This window comes from Dendronephthya gigantea, unplaced genomic scaffold, assembly GCF_004324835.1.
Source record: "Dendronephthya gigantea isolate DGI-Jeju-01 unplaced genomic scaffold, DenGig_1.0 000078F, whole genome shotgun sequence".
In the NCBI taxonomy this organism is placed as follows: domain Eukaryota; kingdom Metazoa; phylum Cnidaria; class Anthozoa; order Malacalcyonacea; family Nephtheidae; genus Dendronephthya; species Dendronephthya gigantea.
In genome coordinates this window covers 1,029,948-1,053,061 of record NW_021163088.1, presented here as the reverse complement: position 1 = coordinate 1,053,061, position 23,114 = coordinate 1,029,948, and the positions used below count along the sequence as shown (strand labels likewise).

Here is a 23,114-nt window from a genome sequence, read left to right as displayed (position 1 = left end):
ATTATTGTATCATTAATTTTCATGAAAACAAGAGTAGATGATTGCACTATTTTCATTGTTTTTTACAAACCCAATAGGCGTAAAATGTAGTTGCCAGCGACTTTCCTGAACTTTATATGTCTCATTCCGTAGATGAACGCATTCGTGATTGAATTAATCCCAAAGAACTCGTAGTGAAAAACAACATACCAAAGTTGGCGACACAATTTGTTGCAAGAAAACTCAACTGGCAGCCCAATCAAGGCAGGGATAAAGACAAAGAAAGCGAAAACTGCCGTCACAATGCAGAATGTATTTGCTGTTTTGAATTTAAGGCGAAGATAATGTATTGCGTTTAGTCGTTTTATCGACATCTCAATGGAATTGTTTGGAAATGCAACTTTTTCAATCAATAGTCGTTTTCTTTGTTTCTTTGAAACATCCAAGATAAGAAAATTGAGGAAGCATATTGATGCAAAAGGGACATAGACAAAAAAAGCGCTAAGAAGCCACGTAATGCTGGCAGATATGTCACAGAAACTCCTTAATCCAATGTTCGAGTTCTTAAAGTAGACTAGAAATATTGTGAAATTGCAACAGACGGTGAACCAAATCCCAAATATGACAAGAAACACTCGTTGACGTGTAACAATTAGGGGATATTTCAGAGGTTTTACGATGTATAAATAGCGATCAACTGTGATAGCAAGAAGTAATTGCCACTGAAGCAAACAGAAATGACCAGCTGGTAGAACGACTTAACTTGCAAAACAGGTCCTGATCACTGTCGATGTTCAATATTGTCTGAATAAATTCGATGATCCATATTGGATAAAATGTTAGGCACACGAGAAGGTCCGCCAATGCTAAGTTTCCAATGAAATATGACGCGATTATCTTTTCCCTCCTTGAAAAAATTGTAAATATTATAACTGTGCCATTGCCTAATACCCCAACAATCATCGCAAAAAATTTAAAAACAACAGAAAAGATAAGAACATCGCTTCGAACAGTTGTCATGTTGAAATTGCTTGTTGATATGTTTTGCTCTCCTGCCATTTTTCTCTCTGAATTTACAAAAATAAGATAAGGAATTGAAGTAGTATTCTTAAAAATTCTTATTTAGTTTTGCATTTGCATATAACCTCTTCTAGAAATGTAGGCCGGGAGAAGGAGCAGAATATATTGTACAACACTCATAATTTGCCATCGGATTGGTTGATTTTTATTGAAATATATTATACTTTGAAAATCCACAACTAATAGCATTTGAAGTCTTGTAATTTAATCTGTCTTAGTATTTATCCTGTCATATACACTGGATCTGCATCGTACAACAGAAGAAATTTAAAAGGAAACACTGCGCAGGTGTTTTTATAAATACATCGAAAGACCATTGCAATGGTTTCAAGGATGCAGTTTTCTCTTTCGTAATCGACCAATCGGTCTTGGCAATCCCTGTTGGAGTTGCATCTGAGGAGCTCGCGTGCTCCTTCCATGCGGCGGAGTTGGCATTTGCCGAGGCCGAGAAATTTTAGAATATTTGTCGTCAAAGTTTGCGTTTGTAAATGCGTTATGTTAATCAAGTATAGATCGAATTAACAAAAAGTCGAGAATGACAGGTTTGATTATAGTATTGACATTAGCGGTTTTTTGGGTGTCAATGTAAGTATATAAGAGGAAACATTTGGCCGATTATCACAGGAGCAACGGAACAACCTGCGAACATGCTTTCGTAAGCATGGAGATGCGAGTAGATTTTATAGGCTAGAATTTAACTTAAGATAAGCAACGAAGCTATTGAGGTCATGCCTAAATATTACTTATAATGCGTAATAGAAAAATAAACTGAGCATCAATACTTTGTAATTGAGTTGATCATTGGATCGAGGGTTGCAATAATGCAATATAGTTTGTATATAGTTTGTAAGTTTCGTTAGTATAGTAAATAGCAGACTAGGAGTGACCTGCATGACTACACCTTTGATTAGTGTGGCTGACATATTCATATAGTAATGTTCATATGACATCCGTAAAGTTTTTAAAGGAAGTTACTACTTGGCCGCTAATAATTTGTTTTAACTTTCAAGAGAAAACCGATTCTTTAAATTGTAAAATTTTCTAAAAGGTATACAATATTCATCTTTCACACCTGCAACTTTTAGCTAGTGGCATGATCATGACTGAACAAACAATTCCAAATTGCGAAAAAATAGATCAAATATGTAATTTCTTAATGGTTAAAAAGTAGAAAATTAACGTCACACTAACATCGGTTTTCCTGCTTGATTGGTCAGATTACTATAATTACCAATAAACTATGTTTTACCCTAATATCATATTCCTTGTTTCTCTACTTAATTGTTATTACTTTAACAAATTTAACAAATTAAATGAGTTGTTTTATTTCCGGTGTAGAAAATATTTCTTGAAAGGGCCATCACTTATTACTCTTCGCTATCTCTTGCTGTACATCGATATACGACTTCTATAAAAAAGATGACATTAATTCTTTAAAACAAACTGCTAAACATAAAAAATTGGAAAACGATGAAGCAGCATGAAAGGTCAGATTGCAATTTGAATTACTTACGAGCTGTGTTGACAGGTTTGCGGATTTTGTGGATTTTAGTAATAACCTACGTATTTTCTTTCGGCCACGCTTACTTAGGTGCGAATAGATTTTTAGTTTCATTTTAGAGTAGAGTTTATTAACTTTCGTATTTCGAACAGGGAATCATTACCCAAGATAAGCAAAAAAGTCATCGCGGTCATAGTGGAAATATTCCTTACAATGAGTAATAGAAAAAAGAACACGGATCTTAAAATTATACTTTTTATTGATCATTTATGAAATATTGGAAACGCTCAATTTAAAAGCGCCAACTACCACTCCCCCCCTCCTATAACTATGAATATCAACAGAGATCCCCACCTTCTTAAAGTGACAATCTGAATACGAACGTGACTTTGTATTTTGTCCTCATGCACTCTATACGTAGTAATTGCGCTGTCATAAAAAAAACTGGTATAGGCAGGTGCATATATGTACCTGTTCATCAGTCATCATATCTCGTAAATTTTGCCACATCTCTGAGAATTTTGGTCGCTCTTTTGCATCATTCTTCCAACATTTTGCCATTATCTCATACCTGCGTTGAATAGAATTTTGCTTAGAAAAAGGTGAGTAGAATTTTAATTATACCAATAATTATATAGCAATTTTGTATTAATAAGATTTACCTATTTCTATATAATTATTATCAAGTAGATATATTAAAACAAATCCTATAACATATTCATAAATATTTGCCAAAGACACATATTATAATTTTTAGCTTTTTGTCTTTTTCCTCAGGTGTCGATGAAGATTGACCAAAAAAACGGAAGAGGAAAAACTGTAATTCAAATTCCATTCACATTGATGCATTATATCTCATTCATTCACGGCCGTAGATGGAGGCTTAATTTTGGGTGTTTTTTCATGTATCCGTCCTATCCGGGACAGATTTATTTTATACGTTATTGTTCCTATATAATATGTAAGCATTAATATTAAGGGGGGGGGAAGCACTTATTCAGATATTCATGTTGTGCAAGACTAATTTCTTTTCAAATCCATTTCCTTCACAAGTCTGTTAACATGAATATATGAATATGTGCGCCCCCAATTATTGTCACCCGTACGCCACTGTTCGTAATTCGTTTACTTACAATTGATTAGAACAGTGGGATGGTTTCTCCAATCGATTCCCTTGACCAATAAAAAGTACAGTTTCCAACGCTGATTTGCCTTTGTACGGTTCCTTACCTTAAAATTGAAGTAAATTTATAGAGCATGTTCATGTTTAGAAAGCAGGAAAACTCTAAATCTAAGGATGTTCCCCCTAGACGCCAGGCACTAGGAAAATATTTTCTCTCGTGAGATTAGCTAAGAAACATGTTTATAATAGAAGAAACACAAAAATATTTGGCCGTTTTTAAAGCTTTATACTTTGTATCTTTTTTCTCTTGTATTATGAGGGCGTTTGGAAAAACGCATTGCATGAGAGGATAATTTCGACTCAATTAACTCCGGTTTGGGCAAAATCATTTATCTCCTTAATTATAAAATCACCACTCTTCCTAAATAATTATTTTGAAATTCCGTTGTATTGCCTTTAAGTTTTATGCCTAGATAGCTCCTTACCCAAGGTCACAATTTCATAGAGAAGAATGCCAAAACTCCATCTGATAAAACAAAAATTTTATTATTGGTATATTCATACATGAGTACATCGAGGCGGCTATTCATAGCGAAAAGTGTATTCATAGCAAAAAGTGTATTTTCTAATTAGGTTCTTTTCAACATAATGCCATCCCCTTTTTTCCAAATTTTCCAAAACATTTATCTGCCTCATGCAGGCTCCGACGAACGTCGACTTTTTCTCAGCAATACTCATTTACAGAACTTCGCTACTTCGCCTTCGGCAAATAATTATTTTAAACATAACACATTAGCTGATGGCAAGGAGAAAACACAGGTAAACAGAAAAACGGGATGAATTAATTAAAATAAGCTTGTTTTCTAACGGTAAAACTGAATCGCAGCGTTGAATGTCAACTTACACATCGCTGGCAGTTGTGAAGAGACCTTTATCTAAACTTTCCACAGCCATCCACTTTATTGGAAGAAAGTCCTAAAAATAGTTTCCAATGTTATACAAACCATGCAAGTACAATTTTGGCTTCAGCAAAGCATGAAAAAATTTTAAGCATATCCTATTCTCAACGGGACGAGCAACAGTGATCTTTGCATAATTCAAACTGAAAGCTTGTTCTGAAAAAAGGAAATTAATTTGTTTAAGAAGCACAAAATCTACGACTGGGATATATTTCACAGGTCGAGGAAGTAATCTCGAAATAATCTCGAGTAATATCAATAAGTAATCAATCTAGCTTCGAAATAGCGGCCGAGTAATCGTCATCGTTCTTTTAGTTATGTAGTTACTGCATGAAATTAATTTCGGTTTAAAGAGCTATATCTGCATGTAAGCCGAAAGATCGAAATTCTGCTCTGAAATTAGTTATTTTTTAATTAACTTTGGAGCAAAACATACACGAACAGAATGGAACGAGGCAGCGTTTGCGTTAATGTTTATAATAATTTCCATATACTTACATAATAGAATAATATATAATAGAAGGTTTTTAATATACCTCAGGATTATTTCGTATATATTCTTGAGCATTTCCGATATCTTTCGCCAAACCAAAGTCACCAATTTTTACCACGTTACCTTCACCAGCAAGAAGAACGTTCCTGGCAGCCAAGTCACGATGAACAAGCTTAAAATGTTTTGAATATACTTTTTTTTCAGAAAATAAAACATTTTTCATGTATGCAGGCATAATATGTATTATTTCCTTAATTATTTTATACTACAATATACCTTCTGTTTTGCAAGATGCGCCATCCCACTTGACACTTCAACCGCAAATTTAAGCAATTGGCGTTCGCTTAAAGTTGAATGTATCTTGAGATTCTGCATCTGAGATATATCAGATTTATCAGCGACTCTGCTTTTCCTTAGAAACTCATGCATATTTCCAGCCGAGCAGTATTCTGTTACCAACATTTGTTTTCCTTAATTGAAAAATACTCTGTACTATAGCTCTGCTCGAGTATTAATTTTATTGCCTCACAAAACGCGAATTTAAAGTTCCACTCAACAAGGAGGAATTTCGTTTTCAACTCATCGTCCTATTTGTTTACATTTTTTAGACAAAGCCAATCAAAATAACTAAATTTTAAGTACTTCATGTAAAATGGTATAATTATATTGCACTTTTATTAAAATTTATGCATTTAAAATATAAACAAACTTGCTGAATGGTATAAAAGAAATTTCCCTTTGTTGTTCCAGTAACGTTTTTGAATGCTTTATACCGCCTCAAATAAATATTGTAAGAGCATAATTATCTAAAAATGTACTCGGACGTCAATTTCGTGTTTTTTTATAATTTATAAAGTGCTTCTATATTAATTCTGATCATACTTAATTGCTGCTACAACTCCCTGTCAACTTTAGTACACGCTAGCATACGTTATACATGGATGCACATACCTTCTTTCAAACAGCCACCAATAAATTTTAGGACGTTTTCGTGCGGTTCTTTGTTACTTTCTTTCAACATTTTCAACTCAGCCAAAAAATCTAATTTGTTTGATTCCGTGGCAATATCTGAATTTAGGTGGAAATTCAGAATTAAAGACAATTAAAACTTGAGATTACACCGGCAAATTTTTTAAATAGAAAAAAAATTCAATTTACTGAGTTGTGACTGAAACAAGAAAATTTACTGACATCTTAGACTGTTAAACAGTACCCATCAACATGCACACATATATACGCTGATTCAAACAACGTTAAAACTGGGTTAGCAAGAAAACTATAATCAGGCTAATAATGTGTCCTGAATGTTTTCAAAAATATACATCTTTGAATAATTATATAACAAAGCATGACAAATATAAGTACATGTTCAGGAAGAGAATATAATAATGGCGTAAGTTTTGTAGTATGAAATAAATCAGGCAGTCTGGGTTCTAATAAAATTGTTTGTGCGAGTGTCAAATTTGACAGTAGTGTAAAAGGTGCTTTTGTCAAAATCTTACTCGATTTTTCACTTTTCAAAAAAATAGCAAAATAAGTATCTAATTATATATATATATATATATATAATTATATATATATATATATATATATATATATATATAGATGAAGGTCATGATGTAATAGCTCTATTTCAACCAGTTTGACACTTATAATTTGAAGATCAATAAAAACTTTTAGGCGAGACTTTCCATGCATGTACATTAAGCGCATAATCTATAAATTACAATTAAGCCATATGAACTATTTCTTTCGTGTAATACATGAAAATGAACCATTACTTGACTCATTTACCTTTCATCATTTTCACAGCAACATATTCGGGAGCACTGCCTGCAGAAGGCGTATATAGACCTTGTCTCACAATGCCGAAGTGTCCACTTCCAAGCGATTTGGACAGTATCTTCAGGCAGCTTGGTGAGATCTGCCAGTCTTTCAATATTGAAACGTACGATATTTCTAGCGGCAGTGCTTCTATAAAAAACAAATATGAAATTTTGGTTATTTCTTCTTTGTCATGCGGATTTGCGTGGTTATGGGTGTTATGTTTTATAACATTTTATATTATGTTATGTATGGTACCAAAATACTCAATATCGATCAAGAGCTCGTTAAAACAGTGCCGAGATTTTAGGGTGGGAGCGATTTAGGTTTGGGGCAGTTATTTGAAGACCGTAATGGGTGAATGAAATACAACTGAGATAGCTGTATAATATAATTTATATAACCATCGGCAGTCTTTTGTGTGCATATCACTATTTTTTGGTAATGGGTCAGCAGTCATCCAGTATATCGTCTCGTAATAGATACTTTGGCGCTTGAGATGTATGCACTATCAGTAATGAGGGCACTATACCTCACCTTTACCGTTAGAAGGAATGCGGTGTATATACGCACCATTTTTCTCTGCCAGCACTGAAACATTTGCTCCTTTTGACTTTAAAACAACTCTATACAAGCAGTTAAATAGTATTCTGATCCGTGCCTGTCTGCTTATGACAACGAATACTCACCGTTTGTTTCTTGCAATATCGGGTTTGTTTCTTGCAATAGCGGTTTGTTTCCGGCAACCGAAGTGTTCGCCATTTTATCAAGACTTGACGGGTGCCATTCTGCGAATTTCTACAAGAAGAAAAAAATCAATAGAAATTTTTCTTCCCTTTATCTAGTAATTTAATTTAACCAATAGGCATCCTACCAACAACATAAAAATGAATAAATATTAAAAAATGGCACGAAGGCTTACAGTACACCTATATTATGCTGCCTAAATTTTCAATTAAAGCTAATAGAAGAAATATTCTACTAAGAATAATAATTGAGTGGTTTTCCTCTGTTTTCAGATCACGGCAATTGTTGCCGTTTCTTAAATCAATTTATTATTTATTTATCATAAAATTGTTTTATGAATTGCGCGAGGATACAATATTTGAATAGTGGTAATGATTGTGATATATCCACTCAATGTTGATAATGTAATAAAATTGATTGCTTTAGGTATTGTGTGTTTCAGCAGTAAATCAGTTAAAAAATCAAGCTATGTATAGTGTACATGTCTTATTTACTACATTTATTTTGCATTATTTTTGTTAAGTCTCTGTCATGATATATTCTGCAACTCTATACTAAAGGGTGATAAAATGAGATTACTTAAATCATATGTGAACTACTGAACTACATGAAGAAGATAGACGTACTTCTCTTGATTCCATTCGCCGATACTTCCGTATTATTCGTATCAAGAAAACACAGGTAAACACAGCAAGGCAAAGGAATACAACAGCTCCAATTACTCCTCCAGCAATTACACCTGTTGGGATATCTTTATTGGAAGTAACTATTACTGTTGGATTACTAGGTTTTGTCACTTTGTAAGTATTAGCAGTCACATAAGAAGACTGCCTCTCCGTAATACTACTAGGTGTTATAAAAATCGAAGATACCGAAGATACCACATTGTGACTACCATCTATGCTCACGTTGTATACATAAGCGATTTCACCAACAACATTCATGTCATTCACCGCCTGGACTTTTATAGTGTATGTGCCTGATTCGTCTATAAATTGGAAAAAAACAGAATTTCCCGCCCATTAATATACAGCAGACAGAGGTCAAAAGTCCTTCTAACATTTGTGAATGTTTTCGCTTCCGTGTCTCTTATTCAAAAAAATATTACGTTAATTTGCATTTATAGTGCATGCTGAGTCCTTTTAATATTTCTGGTTATGAGGACCGTACTGAAAAATATTTTTCTGAGCTTTGAACAAGCTATGGGATATGTATAGAATTGCGGACTGTTACAAATTCTTCCAATCTCATTTGTTTTACTGCAGAATCCAACGAGACATTGCGTGATCTTGCAACGTTCGCTGCCGGAAACAGTACAACCTAAAAGCCAAAGCTCAAAGGGTAACTTATGTTAAATACTTTAAACACTTTCAAAGCTTTTCGAAACCACCCACCCAGCGCTGATTTGCATAAAACTGTTGGAAAACAAAAAAAAATCATGTAAATATTGTTAGGTTGCAGATTGCCAAAAACGGCCACCTTGACAAGACATAATACCGTCCGCACCTTTGAAATATCCTAACTTGTTTCATATGTTTTTTCTAACTAGTTTCATAACTTGTTTTCCAACTTGTTTCCTCACAAGTTATGAAACTTGTTTTTTGGGCGTTAACTAGGACTTAAAGAGCCGATAGCCATATTGGAAATACAAAATATTTAGTGATTAGAATCGGCATTAGACGAATATTAAAACACCATGCTGCTGCATGAATTTTAATATAAATATAGTGTTTGTGTGTGTAATGTCAACCGAATAAATCGTTGACAGTGAGGGATCCAGGGTAAATCAAAATATATTATACAACAGCTCTAACTTGCGATCATATTGCTAGATTTTTCTGTAAAATATTTTTTAGAATAGAATAAACTTTAACTTAGCAATATAGCGTTTTTATAAAGTTATTTGGAATTTGTAATTACAATGAGAGTAAAATCCGAAACGAAAACTATTGCCTGTTTTTTATGTAGAAAATTAAGAGATTGCAAACCCGTTGAACTAAAAAGTCAACAGAATTATGATAGTTATGATATACTTACTACAAAAATCGTTGATAATAAATGGACTTTCCGATGTCTTTACTGTTTGAAAAGTATCGCTTTCACCATTTTTCCCCCAAGATATAAAATAGTGACTGATATCACCTTGAAAATCAGCGGGAACCAACCATTTAACAATTAATTTGCACTCGCTGACAGTAACTGTAACATTTCGAGGTTTACTCGGTCCTGAAAATACAAGAAAAATACGAGAATCTATTGTAAACAATTGCAATCATAAGGATTATATAGAGCGTCTCGATTTCGAATTGAAATCATATACAATGACATCCCAAATTGAAGCCAGGAGGAGTAATCTTCGAACCTTCGTCTTTGGGATGCCGGTGGTACTCTCTGCATGCACTAACGTTCAGAGGCATATCACATCAGCATGACTGATTTATATGGGTCGTAAAGCCCGGAAGGGAATTTCTATGATGTGTGAATGTTCCCAATTTCTTGCTAAAATATGATCCTTTGTTTTGAAAAGCAATGAGCAGTAACTCACCTTGAGGTTTGTCAACATGTAAACCAAATCCACCTGGATAACCGAATGAAGCTTTATCATTCCATCCAAATACAAAAAGACCAAACTTAACAACAGAAGAAGTATGATACACTTTAACATTGCTTGGATCGGGTAAACTGATTACCGACCAAACGTATCTTGTACCAGTGATAGTTTTCCATTGTAGTCCATTCAATTTCAAACCATCTCTATACAACCCATCGACATTTTCTTTCTCTATGACTATTGTTATTGAATGGGAATATTCCGCACCACGAGCGAGTGCCACGTAATAAAACGATAGAAACTGGCTTACTGATGGAAGAATTATCATTGAAGATCCCCTGAATGTCAAATATTTTGATTCGCCTCGGATATATTGCACAACTTGACATGGCTTATTACACTTAACATATGACGCCAAATCCCTCCCTAGTGTCAAGTTTTCATACATTCCAGAAGACAAAACTTTTGTCCAGTATGCACTTTTAACAACGGTATTGTTATAGAAAACAAAGATTCGAAAGATATCTCCCTGTGTCCTTTCCATTGTTCTTACTGCGGTGAAGATGTATCTATATCCCCACAACGAGACTGGAAGCAAGTTCGCTTCCAGGAAGCTATTGAATCCCAGTGTTTTATCAGTACGATCTACGGCAGATATTACAGTAACTGGTTTGTCCGCCGTAACGACAGTTCCAGATAAATCTGATTTACCCCAAACATATAGCGCGTCACGTTTTGCAAGGACTTGGAATATTTGAGTTTGAGATGTTTTGACACTATACCAGATACCGCGGTAGTATATTTTCGCATTCTTGTTAGGAAGAACTGTAATTCTATTGTTGTTTTCTGCTGATATTATAGCAATACTTGCTCTAAAATTCGAGCTATACGGCTGATATGATGCTACAATATAAACTAAACCCGGTCCGAGAGAGCTAGACGGTAATGCCAGGTTTCCATCCACTTGGAAAATGTTACCAGCAAAATTGAAACTAACAACTGAAATATTTCCTGTTGACAAAATCTCAATACCCTTTTGAAGAAATCCTTTATCCTTTTGCATTCGCAAAGCAGTCGGCAGTTGTAACTCAAAAACTGTTCCATTTTTAATATTTACGGTATAACTCCATGCCTGTCCAGTCTGTTCACTATTCATCTTTACATTTGTTTCATCAAAAGCAAGAATAGACACTCCTATGTAGTCGTTTTGTCGATTAGAAGATTGAGGTGTAAACCCAATGATGAAATGCTTCCCATAATTGGTACCTAAAGGAATATAAATGAAATACCAGAAGCTACTTCGTGTAACTTATTATGTTGCGAATTTACTGTGCATGTATGCGCGCATGTGAATCGTCATCGTGTTAGACAGAATTCAGTACATCTCAGAGGATTCTGTGGAAAATTCAAAGCTCGGGCGCATATGAGATCCGTACAATATTTCATAAAATTCTTCTCTTGAAACGACCTTTTTTATCAATATTTCGCTACGTATTTTTATCTATTATTTCTAATATCGTTCTTTTCAAGTAAAAGAAGTAATATAATTTGAAGCACTTAAGTCGACTTTAGTTGAGTATTTAGCTATAACTTACCTACTATCCTGGACTTGTACGATGGAACTGCAGACAACATTGAACTTATATCTGAACAAAATATTGAAAACATCGCAAATAAAAAATTTTTCTCTTTGCCAATTCGAATAAATTAAAAAATATTGAATGTTTATTATAACGGGGGAGAGAGTCAGACGGACGGCTAGATTTTCTGGACAAATGCAAAAAGTTGCATGCCTTTCTCCGCGTCGATCACAGTACCCAAGTATCAAACAAGTACAGAACCCATGTCTTAAAAGTGGAGCGAACAGCAAATCAACAATTTTTTATCAGTATAATATATAATTTTTCAGAAAGGCAAAAACAGGTAACTTACCATTTGATTTATTATGTAAGCTAAAGCCACCAGGATAACTGTATGAAGCCCTATCTTTCCACCCATATATAAGGAGACCAAACTTTACAGAGGAAGAAGCATGATACACTGTTATGATGTTTGGATCTAGTATATCTATCACCGTCCAAACATAATTTGTTCCCGTGACAGTCTTCCATCTTAAGCTTTTAAATTTCAATCCATCCCAATATAAACCATCGACGTTTCCTTTCTCTATAACTATTGTGATTGAATCATGATGATATTCTTCACCTTTTGGTACTGGCACGTGATAATAAGAAAGAAACTGACTTACTGATGGAAGAACTAACATCGAAGGTATTGCATATTTTCCATTAATTGTTCCGCCTCGGATATACTGCACAACTTGGCAAGGCTTATTACACTTAACATATGACGCCAAATCTTTATTTAATGATACGTTTTCATATGTCCCAGATGATAAAACTTTTGTCCAGTATGCACTTTGAACAACAGTATCATTTTCGTAGGCAAAGACTCGAAAAACATCTCCCTGCGATTTTTCCATGGTTGCAACTGTTGTTAAAATATATTCATATCCCCACAATGAAACAGGCAACAAGGTTCCTTCCATGAAATTATACCATTTCCCAATTTTAGCCTGTTCTACGCCAGATATCACAGTGACTGGTTTGCTTGCAATGACGAGTGTTCCAGATAAATCTGATATACCTGAGACATATAGCGTGTCAAGTTTCTGGAGTACTTGGGTTATTTGTATTTGTGATGATTTGCTATCATACCAGTTACCTCGATAGTTTATAATTGCATTTCGGTTGGGAAGAATAATGACCTTGTTGTTATTATGTGCTGATATTACGGCTATATTTGCTCTCAAATTCTTAAAATGCGGCCAGTATGATGCTATAACATGAACTAAACCCTGAGTGTTTGTGGGCAAGGCCAAGTTTCCATCCGTTTTGTAAGAACTGCCACCGACATTTAAGCACAACACTGAAATATCTGCCGATGAAAGAATTTCGATACCTTTCTGAAGCCATCCTCGTTTCCATCGAATAGAATTAGGCAGTTTCATCCGAAAAATTCCTGCATTTCTAATATTTTCAGTCAAACTCAATAGCCTGTCTGTTTGATTACTATAAATTCTCACATTCGTTTCATTTTGTGCAAGAATAGATACTTCAATGTAATTTTTTTGACCAGTTGCATATTGGGAGGTAAATCCAACGATGAAATGTCTTCCATAATTTCCCTGAGTACCTTGGCAAAGAGAAAATACATATTTTTACACTGCTGTAAGGAAAATCGATTATTCACGAAGCCTATAGTGATCATGGTATTAACGTAAATACACTGAAAAACAATTGATTTAAAAAGAAAGTGATCATTCCCGTTTTAATGCTTCCTCCTTCCTTCCATGATTAAAATGATCAAAATTAAAATTAAGAGTAATGACACGTCCATAAAATGGTCATATGACTCATATCGTCTTTTATACGTTCCACACCTCAAGCTAAGTATGTTTAAAGCAAGTTGGAAGAAAGTTGAAAGACCACGAAAAGTGCTTCTAAACTTGAGCATTGCTGAGCCAACATTCATTCCAGTGCACCATTATTACGCCATAAGGGCAAAATAAAATTTTTTTCTTCTTTTACGGAATACAGAATAAATTCAACCTCTAAATGGACGACTAGCGCTTTAGACTAATTTTTGATCGAAGTAACTAGAAGAAAATAAATCATTACAGCTAGAAAGATCTTACTTAAATTAGTGAAAAACTTCAGTTACTTTGAATAAACTTCAGTTATGGACTAAATTGAAGAAAGAATAATCATTTTTATATTTACCTATCATCCTAGATTTGTACGACGGAATTTGTAACAAAGCCTTTGATGACTTTCCATCTAGAGAAAGGTATTGGAAATATAATAATTTGTCTGCCGGAAATCAGGCGTTTGCAAATAATAAGGTTTCACTTTTTTCTTCGCGCACTGCGCGTTGTTAATATTAATTTTCCAAAGTGGGTATAAAGACTTGGACAATTTTACACAGGGTGTATAAAAAAAATGTCCTAAATGTAAAATTTTCGTTTTTCAGGATATTTCCCTACTTTTAGACAGCTAAATAATATCTCAATTTCAGCTTCACATTTTCGCGCGCAAGCCCTCTCAATATCAGTGGAAAGGAACCCCCCCCCCGGTAACATAATTTTGTTTATGAAAAACCAAACTTGGCCTAGGTATACCAAATAAGTCTTAACTATCTCTAGGAACACAAAAATTTGCCAAAATCTGCAAAATATCCTGAAAAAACGAAAATTTTACATTTGGGACATTTTTTTGATACACCCTGTATAATAACTGTATAATAATATGGAGAGCTCACTCTTGCTGAAATAGTGAATCGAAAATTAAAATGCCTTCCACGCCCACGCAATCATCCATGAATTTGCAATTCTGCAAGTGAAAGTTTTTACTCTTATTCCATTTTTTCTTTAAAAACACACCCATGTAACCTCACCATTGTATTAGACAGTGACGTAACCGGCTTCGATAATTGGGGGTACACATTCATATATTCATATTAACAGACTGTAGATAATCGATTTGAAAATATATTAATTATGCAACATGAAAAATATTAATATGGACCCTCCCAATTACCGTGCTTGCTACGCCAAACTTGACGGCCATTTTACTCGCTGTAAATAATATTTAACAATGATTGAAAAAGGAGGTTCTGGCCTGGCCGATTGCCTTAAAGAAACAAAACGCACTCGAAAACTATTAAACATGGCCATAAATGCAGGCGCAAGGGGTGAGGTGTGTGTGGGCTCACGCGATGCAGTTTTGAGTTCATTAATTTATATCAGTGTCTAAAGGAATATAATGGCTATAGAAATCACTCTACTAAATTGATGTATTCCATCGTGTTGGCGAGCTTTTTAAAGAGTTTCGTGCAAATCTGCATTGACATCATTTCTTTTTTGTCACCTTGACGAAAGCTCTGAGCTACACTAGCATAACTTCTAAATAATATATAATAACTTCTTTAAAAAGCTTTCGATACACTGCTGATAAGCTATAGGGTAGTATTTCTACTGATATCAATCGTAACAGAAAGTCAATTTACGCTTTGAAGGAAGCTCCATACAGTTTCCCGGTATAAACACCTAATTATTACTATCATTTTTAAGTATTTATTTACCAAGTGTTTCACAGAAAATTTTGTGATATTCTTTAATTTTACATTATATTGTTTTCATGGTCTTCAGATTTTTTAAGTTTTAATACTCTATTGGTTTAAAGATATATTGTTATTTTGCAAATTTTCATAGAATGCTCGCCAATAGCACGGCCAAGAGTTTTCAACCCTTGCAAAATATAATCAACTAGAAATACATGCATGCAGCAACCCCTCGCTATTTCAAACCAAGTACACAATTTCCTGAGTTAACCTGACCTAAACTTATATTATGAAATGACACAAAACTCAAATCAGTCCTATTATATTTTACCGAGTATACTATAGCTAATGTTTCCATCATTCAATACAAAAATAATCATAAAGCTAGTGTAAATATTGCCCGTTCAATTTTGCTTCATTATACCATGCCAGCAATTAAGAAACGGTTTAAAATCGAAGTTTCAAACGATTAAAACAGTACAAAATCTTCACAGACAAAGAAAAAACTTCAAATGTTATTTTATTCTGTAATGGCAGTCGACGCCGGCGGCTAAAAGTTTTATACTTTATATAAAATATAGTGTGTATTTTTGATACCAAAATTCAAATTACACTTTCAAAAACACTTTTTGAAGTTAAAGCAAAGGTGTAATAGCCTTTCACAGGTTTATGCGTTTGCATAAAAAGCTGAAAATTTAACAAATAAACGGCATACAAAGCCGAAAAGTATACAAATACGGCTCATTCTTATCGCGAAACAAATACGAAATAAACAAAGTAAACACGTACCCTTTGTCTTTGAAAACATTTATAAGTTTGCAGATTATGAATTATTCCTCTTACACAGCTTTGTCTTGACAGTATCCACGTTCATCTTTGCTAACTGCACACTGTCATGCTTCGTATATCTTGTTTCTTCTCGTTTTACTTTCTTTGCACAAAGTTTATGAAACGCTTTTACAAAAATGTTTACGAAATGACAGTTAATATAAATTGCTGACGTTCTCATTGAAATACAAACTTTCTGTCTTAGCCAATCAGAACGTTCGTTGATTACCAGATGTTACTCGCGCATGCGCATAACTTACAAAACCACCCAACGTCGACCGTCCATGACAAAGATTTGGACAACTTTGGATTCGGCTATGTTCTACCGGGTTCCGGGTGTAATTCCTAATCTCCGAGCGGAATTAGTACCCTCGCAGGCGCTCCGCGCCCGCTCGGGGATTAATTGCCATGCGTGTGCATTCGTAAGCAGCGCCGGCGCATGTTACCAAAGGCGCGCTTTTAGGCGTTCGAGCTTCTTAGCTCGTAAATGAATAGCGCGCGATGTTTAATCCTCGGACCTAGTCCTCTATGCTTGTAAAGGGTATGGAACCTCCTTAAAAACCACTGGAAACCAAAATTCCTAAAATAATTCCATGCAATTGCTTAGAAAAAGATTTTGTGAAAATTTAATTTAGCAATATATTTTTATTTCACTCTTTAAATTCCACTCTTTGACACCGGTACCACTTTTCAGCGATTCGACGAATTTTTAGGACGTGTGCAAGATACATGCCATAAAATTCACATTTTTATCGTATAAAGAAATAACTTGTGACTTACCATTTGAGCTATTATTAAAATCAAAACCACCAGGGTACGCATAGGAAGCTCCATTATTCCATCCATATACAAGAAGACCAAATTTTACTAAGGAAGATGTATGATATACGGTGACAGTGCTGACATTAAATACATCTATTATCGTCCAAACATATTTTGTCCCACTGATGCTTTTCCATCGTAAGCCATCCAATTTCAATCCATCCCTATATAAACCATCCATATTTTCCTTCTCAATAATTATTGTCAATGAATCATTAAAACCCGCTCTTCGAGGAAGTGCCACGTGGTAATACGAGAGAAATTGTGTCACTGAAGGAAGAATTAACATCGAAGGCCCTGCATGTTTCCCATTAATCACCCCGCCTCTGATATATTGCACAACTTGACAAGGCTTATTGCATTTGATATAAGATGCCAGGTCCCTGTCTAATATCAACTCTACGTACGCCCCTGATGACAAAACTCTTGTCCAGTATGCACTTTTAACCTCAGTGTTACTTTCAAAGCTAGAGATACGGAAAATATCCCCCTGTAATTTGTTCAACGTTCCCACTGCTGCCAAGATGTATTCAAATCCCCACAACGAAACAGGCAACAACGTTGCTTCAAAGAAAGCAGTATATGCGGATCCCAATGTTTTTTCAGTACGATCTACGCTAGAAATCACAGTAACCGGTTTGCTTGCAAAAACGAGTGTTCCGGTTAAATCTGATTTCGCCGAGAAGTAAAGCGCTTCGTTTTTTTCAAGGACTTCGGTTAAGTGTATCTGTGATGTTTTTCCTTCGTACGAGTTACCGCGATAGTATATAATCGCATTTTTATTTGGAAGAATTATGATCTTGTTGTTGTTATGCGCTGATAATACAGCAATATTCGCTCGACAAAATGCGTTGTATGGCTGAAATGATGCCACAACGTAAACTAAGCCGAAAGTGATCGATGGTAGAGCCATGTTGCTACCCACTTGGGACGAGAAACCACCAAAATTTAAGCACAACACTGAAATATTTCCCGTTGACAAAATCTCAATACTTTTCTGACGAAGTTCGTCTTTCTTCAATCGCAAAGAAATCGGTAGTTTAAGCTCAAAGATGCCTCCATTTTTTATACCAACAGTGTAACTCCAACGCTGTCCAGTCTGTTCGCTATACATCGTCACATTTGTTTCGTCAAGGGCAGCAATATACACTCGAATGTAATCATTTCGGTTATTTGTATATTGGGCTGTAAATCCAATGATGAAGTGTGTTCCATAATTATTCCGGGCACCTTAGTTGACGAAGCATGAATAAAAGTAGTAAATTAGAATGAGTATTATATTGTGTTCAATACATGCAGTGAAGTGTTTTCTTAACTCTAGGTCTAATATAGTTTCACGAGACTTTTTTTTGGTATGGTATAAGAGTAAGGGCTTTAAATGTTTTTTACAATTGTGAAGAGAGTCGTATGAAAATTGCCTAAAAGGATATAATTTATATTCTATAAAGACCAATCTGAAACAATTGCTCTTAAAAGAATTAGCTACTGTACGAACCTGTGAACCTGGCTCTGTACGACGGAACTTGTGATATTAAAGACCTTTCAACTGCAGGGAATAATTGAAAACATTCAAAAGTTATATTCTTGTAATTTTGCTTCGTAGTATCACGGTATAAAATTATCATAAATTAGCTTATAGGTACAAGTATTTAATATCAAATGCAGTATAATATAAATACTAATATGCTGTATGTGCAGGCTGATTCACTTAGCTATGTTTTTATTTATAACTGCACTGATAAGCCTAATTTCTTTAATAAAGGAAGCGGGATATGGAGGACAGAAATTATTCTGTGGGGGAAGCTCTTATTATATAAGTAAAGAAAATCCTTAATAAAGACTATAAATTGCTCATATAACGTGAAAACGAGGCCAAAGTTGGAAACTGGGGGCAGAGCATAAATTTGGGGCGGGAGAAGAAGAAATGCCCATACGAACCCCCTATCGCGGCCAGTGTGCTCGGCGAAAACGAAGTGATGAAATGAGTAGTATTAGTACAAACACGAAGGATCGTGAGTTGTCACAATTAGTCTCAGAGCAGTAAAGAGCTTTTTTATCTTATGTAAAAACTTTCCCATATATTAAAGACATTCACTGATAGCTGGCAGTGCACCTCACTTATCATTGGTAATAAACGCGTATAGTTTTTCGACAATTAGCCCTTGTTCACTAATTCACCAACCTTTGCACATTTAGGACTGGTTTAAACTTGTTTTTAGATAATGCTCGAGCGGGCGCAGAGCGCATTGCGAAGGTACTAATCCCCCCGGAGATTAGGAATTACACTCGAGTAAAGTATGTGACAGCACGGTATGTAAGGTATGTTGTACCTAAGGTATGCACAATATGTGGTATATTTCCAACGTTCCCAAATTCCATGTCATGGACTGTGGACGTTTTAATGATCAAAAGACCTTGTGCGCAACAGGGCGCGTAGCTAGGGGCATAATTAGGGGGAGGGGTGTATATTCATAAATTTATCTTATGCCCGACTGATTTCTTTTGTACGCTATTGTTCCTGCGGTAGATTAACATAAATACATATAAATACATATATATACACCTCCCAATTAAGCGGTCTAGCTACGGCCCTGTGTGCGCATGCGAATCATTTGAACGAGTTAAGAATGGTAATTATCAACTCCTTGTTAGCTAACACAAAATGGTAAGACAAACTGTCATTTCCGGAAACTTTTTTGTGAATACGCTTTATAAATTCTATACACAACAAGACGCCTGTTCTGGCGTTAACTCAGGCGCACGTGCCAGTCTTCAATATAAAGCTTCTGAACATAAACAATACAGTTCATATTCGCATTTAGATGCCTTGCGATTTGCGAACCTATAAATGTTCGATCGCGAAATTCAAAAGGACATCGTACTTTAAAAAGTATGGAAGTTCAATTGTTCAAAAATGTAAATAAACCGCATGATATATTCGCTTTGTTTTACACTTTGCCTTTGGAATACGCGCTTATATAGTTATATTAAATCTTCAATCCTGTGCAAACTACGACGTGTCAACGCGCTCATACACGATCACATCATCTTGTTAAACGGCGAAATAGCAGCGATATTATTCTTACCCCAATTTAATCTAAACTTAATCGAACAGCATGAAAAAACGGTTTATTTGTTTCTCTTGGGAAATTGCCGTATCATGCGAGCGAATCGAATCGCGCATCGGAGAATTAGCAAAAGCTGTGCACCACAACTCTTCGTAGACAAGACTGGGACGTATATAAATATGGTCCAATACACACTTTAAATACTAGTATATTTTGCGCCATTACAGACTTGCAACAACGAAAAATAAAATTAAAAATTAAAAAAAAACCAATAGAAAACAAAACTGAGGTGAATTTTCAACTCCGTCGCTGACGTCGGAGTAATAAAAGCGTTTTGGCCCATGGCGTGATGGCCCATGCTTCAACTTGGAGCCAGGGGCTTAACTAACAAGAGCAAACATCTCCACAGAAAAATTTTATAGTCGATTGCAACTGCTGATTGAAATTCTGAGAAATTACATTTTGACGTTTATAGTCCTTGAAGATTTTGTACACTTTTTCCATCTACCGACTCATCGATTAAAGTGGAAGTCAATTTTGTTCTGCGCATAGGTTGTGCTCATAATAAATGAGGGCCCTCTGAAAATTGCCTAAATTTCGCATGTTTCTTATTTTTTCTTAACATAAACTCTAGTTCTGATTAATTTAGAAGCGTATTGAACCTAAATAGTTTTAAATATTCAGACAGCAGATCCTATTTTAAAAAATAGTGAAGTTCAAAATGTAAACAAACCGTTTGTTTACATACGGAATTAAGCAGGTTACATTTTAATTTCATAATAAATTATAAGCTTCTGTCTGACTAGCTCAGGAAAGTATTAATTGCTTGGTCTGAAATGGCGAGGGTTACTGCATGATATATGCAAGTATTTCCTAGTACAATATATCCCCGATTCTTAGGATTTAATGTAAATCTGGCCTACCCAATTCCCTTTTGAACGGAAGTACATAGGGTAGTTTTTCAAATAGTACCGATTCTAAACGATACATTACAACACATAATATTTCTAGAAGTATTGACAATATTGGCGTAACTAGCACGACGACTGGGGGGGAATATTCATATATTCAGTTTCGCCCGACGGATTTCCTTTGTAAGTGCAATATCTAGTCACCGCCATAAAGTCATAAAAATCTACCCAGATTACCAATCACTATGGGTAATTTGGCAATTAACTTTTCGACGTTTCGCCCTGTTAATCTTCTTAGACACTTAATTAAAACTTTTGCAAGAAATGTTTCAGCTGATTTATTGAAATCCTTTGAATCCTTGGTGTACAAGACGAAGAAGCCAGTGGAACTTTTCGTTTTAGCATGATTATTGACGCATAACTTTCATTGCATATTGAAATTAGAGATTTAATGCCTGATAAAACATTTCCCAAACTTGCATCATATGAATAAATTTGTCTTTTGTATTTCCCCGCATTTCACCGTGTGAAACAATTCTAGGTGAACTTGTAAGCATGTTAAGTATCTATGTGTACCAAAATTCTTTAAAATATTGACGATATTTCTAAATTATGGCTCATATTGATCCACTCAACATATTTGTAAGCGGAATAAGGTGTGAAGTGCTTGCTTGATACTAATGTCTTAATATGCTCGTGAATGGTAAAATAGCTCTCTTCCGCTTTGGCAAGAACATCAATATTTCAATGGCCTGATAACAAACTGCGTATAACATATACTAGACATACTTACCAGCAGCAAACGATAAGAACCGAAGAGAAAATATGACAGCAATTCTTAATACAATGTCAATCATCTTGAAAGATCGATTAACCCTATTTAGGGAAGAACTAATTAATTATTTTTTCATATTGAAGCAGCATGATCACATGGTAGTAAAATTTTCCCGCAAATATTACCTCGTTTTAGTCGTTTTAGTCGTCCAATTATTCCAACTGAATATTTTCGATTTCGATTGTCGGGTGTCATACAAGTCGACCGATCGGGGGTTTAACTTTGTTTGTTCTACACTCCTGAAAGAAAACTTGGCCAAAATTTTATGGTATTGTCCAAACTATCGTCGAACACCTTTCCCCGTGATATTGAATAACTTTTCCGGTTTGCACGGTTCTAATTAAAATGTTAATGATGATAAGAAAGTTCCAGATGATTTGATATTGACTTCAAGACAGAATTACACCATCAAGTTATTGTCAATTGATAGGAAAATTGAAAAATTAAAATGGAAACAGAATCTGGAAAGAAGCCTCAAATTAATATAATACCGGCCAGATTATAGTTCCGGCAGGTACTTGAAACTCACCCTTAATATAACATTGTTCGAGCTTTATATGCATGTATGTCTATTTGTATAATGTATATGATAAATAGCTATAGATCTGCTTTTGCAAATTGTAATGATTGACGTTATTAGGCGGGAGCAGGGGGACGAGAGATATACGAGAAGGAAGCGTGTTAAAGTTTGAGGGACGTTTTGTAGTTTAAATTATAAAGTATAAAATATGAAATCAGAGTGTGTTTAATTATTACATTGGCGACGAGGATGGCTTACAGCCAATGCCTTTGTTCGAACCGAAGGCTGATCCAACGAATACAAGCGCTCGATGGACACAATGGATTCAACGTTTTAAAACATATTTAGTCGCTACAAATGTGAAGGATACTGCACGTCAAAGAGCACTTCTACTGTACCAAGCTGGGCCTGAAGTTCACGAAATATTTAAAACACTGCCAGACACAGGAGATGAGAAAGATTACGAAGCAGCTGTCAACGCTCTCACTGCATATTTCGAACCGGAGAAAAATCGTATTTACCAAACATATATGTTTAGACAAGCAGCGCAACAAGATAATGAAACAATAGATGAATTTCACACACGCTTGAGAAGATTAGCAAAGCATTGTGAGTTCACTGATGTTGAATTTGAGATAAAAATGCAAATTGTGTGCAATGGGACATCTTCAAGACTGCGTAAGAAAGCGTTGAAAGAAAGCAATTATTCACTGAAAGATATGTTGATCGATGGTCGCAAATCTGAAACCAGT

General features: G+C 35.0%; 1 protein-coding gene across 1 annotated transcript; it reads right to left on the bottom strand.

The window, feature by feature from the left end:
- Positions 1–2,419: 2,419 nt before the first annotated feature.
- On the bottom strand, positions 2,420–22,090 carry LOC114532167. The gene is made up of 20 exons (XM_028553744.1): positions 21,968–22,090; positions 21,801–21,883; positions 18,524–18,574; positions 16,987–18,258; positions 14,040–14,096; positions 12,190–13,452; positions 11,853–11,903; positions 10,252–11,523; positions 9,744–9,932; positions 8,333–8,694; positions 7,649–7,757; positions 6,930–7,109; positions 6,087–6,203; positions 5,412–5,605; positions 5,179–5,307; positions 4,588–4,658; positions 4,169–4,209; positions 3,694–3,790; positions 3,032–3,131; positions 2,420–2,467 (listed from the first exon to the last, which is right to left on the bottom strand). Exons 2-20 carry the CDS (start codon positions 21,862–21,864, stop codon positions 2,420–2,422), a joined length of 5,667 nt encoding a protein of 1,888 aa, XP_028409545.1. The 5' UTR covers positions 21,865–21,883; positions 21,968–22,090.
- Positions 22,091–23,114: the final 1,024 nt, after the last annotated feature.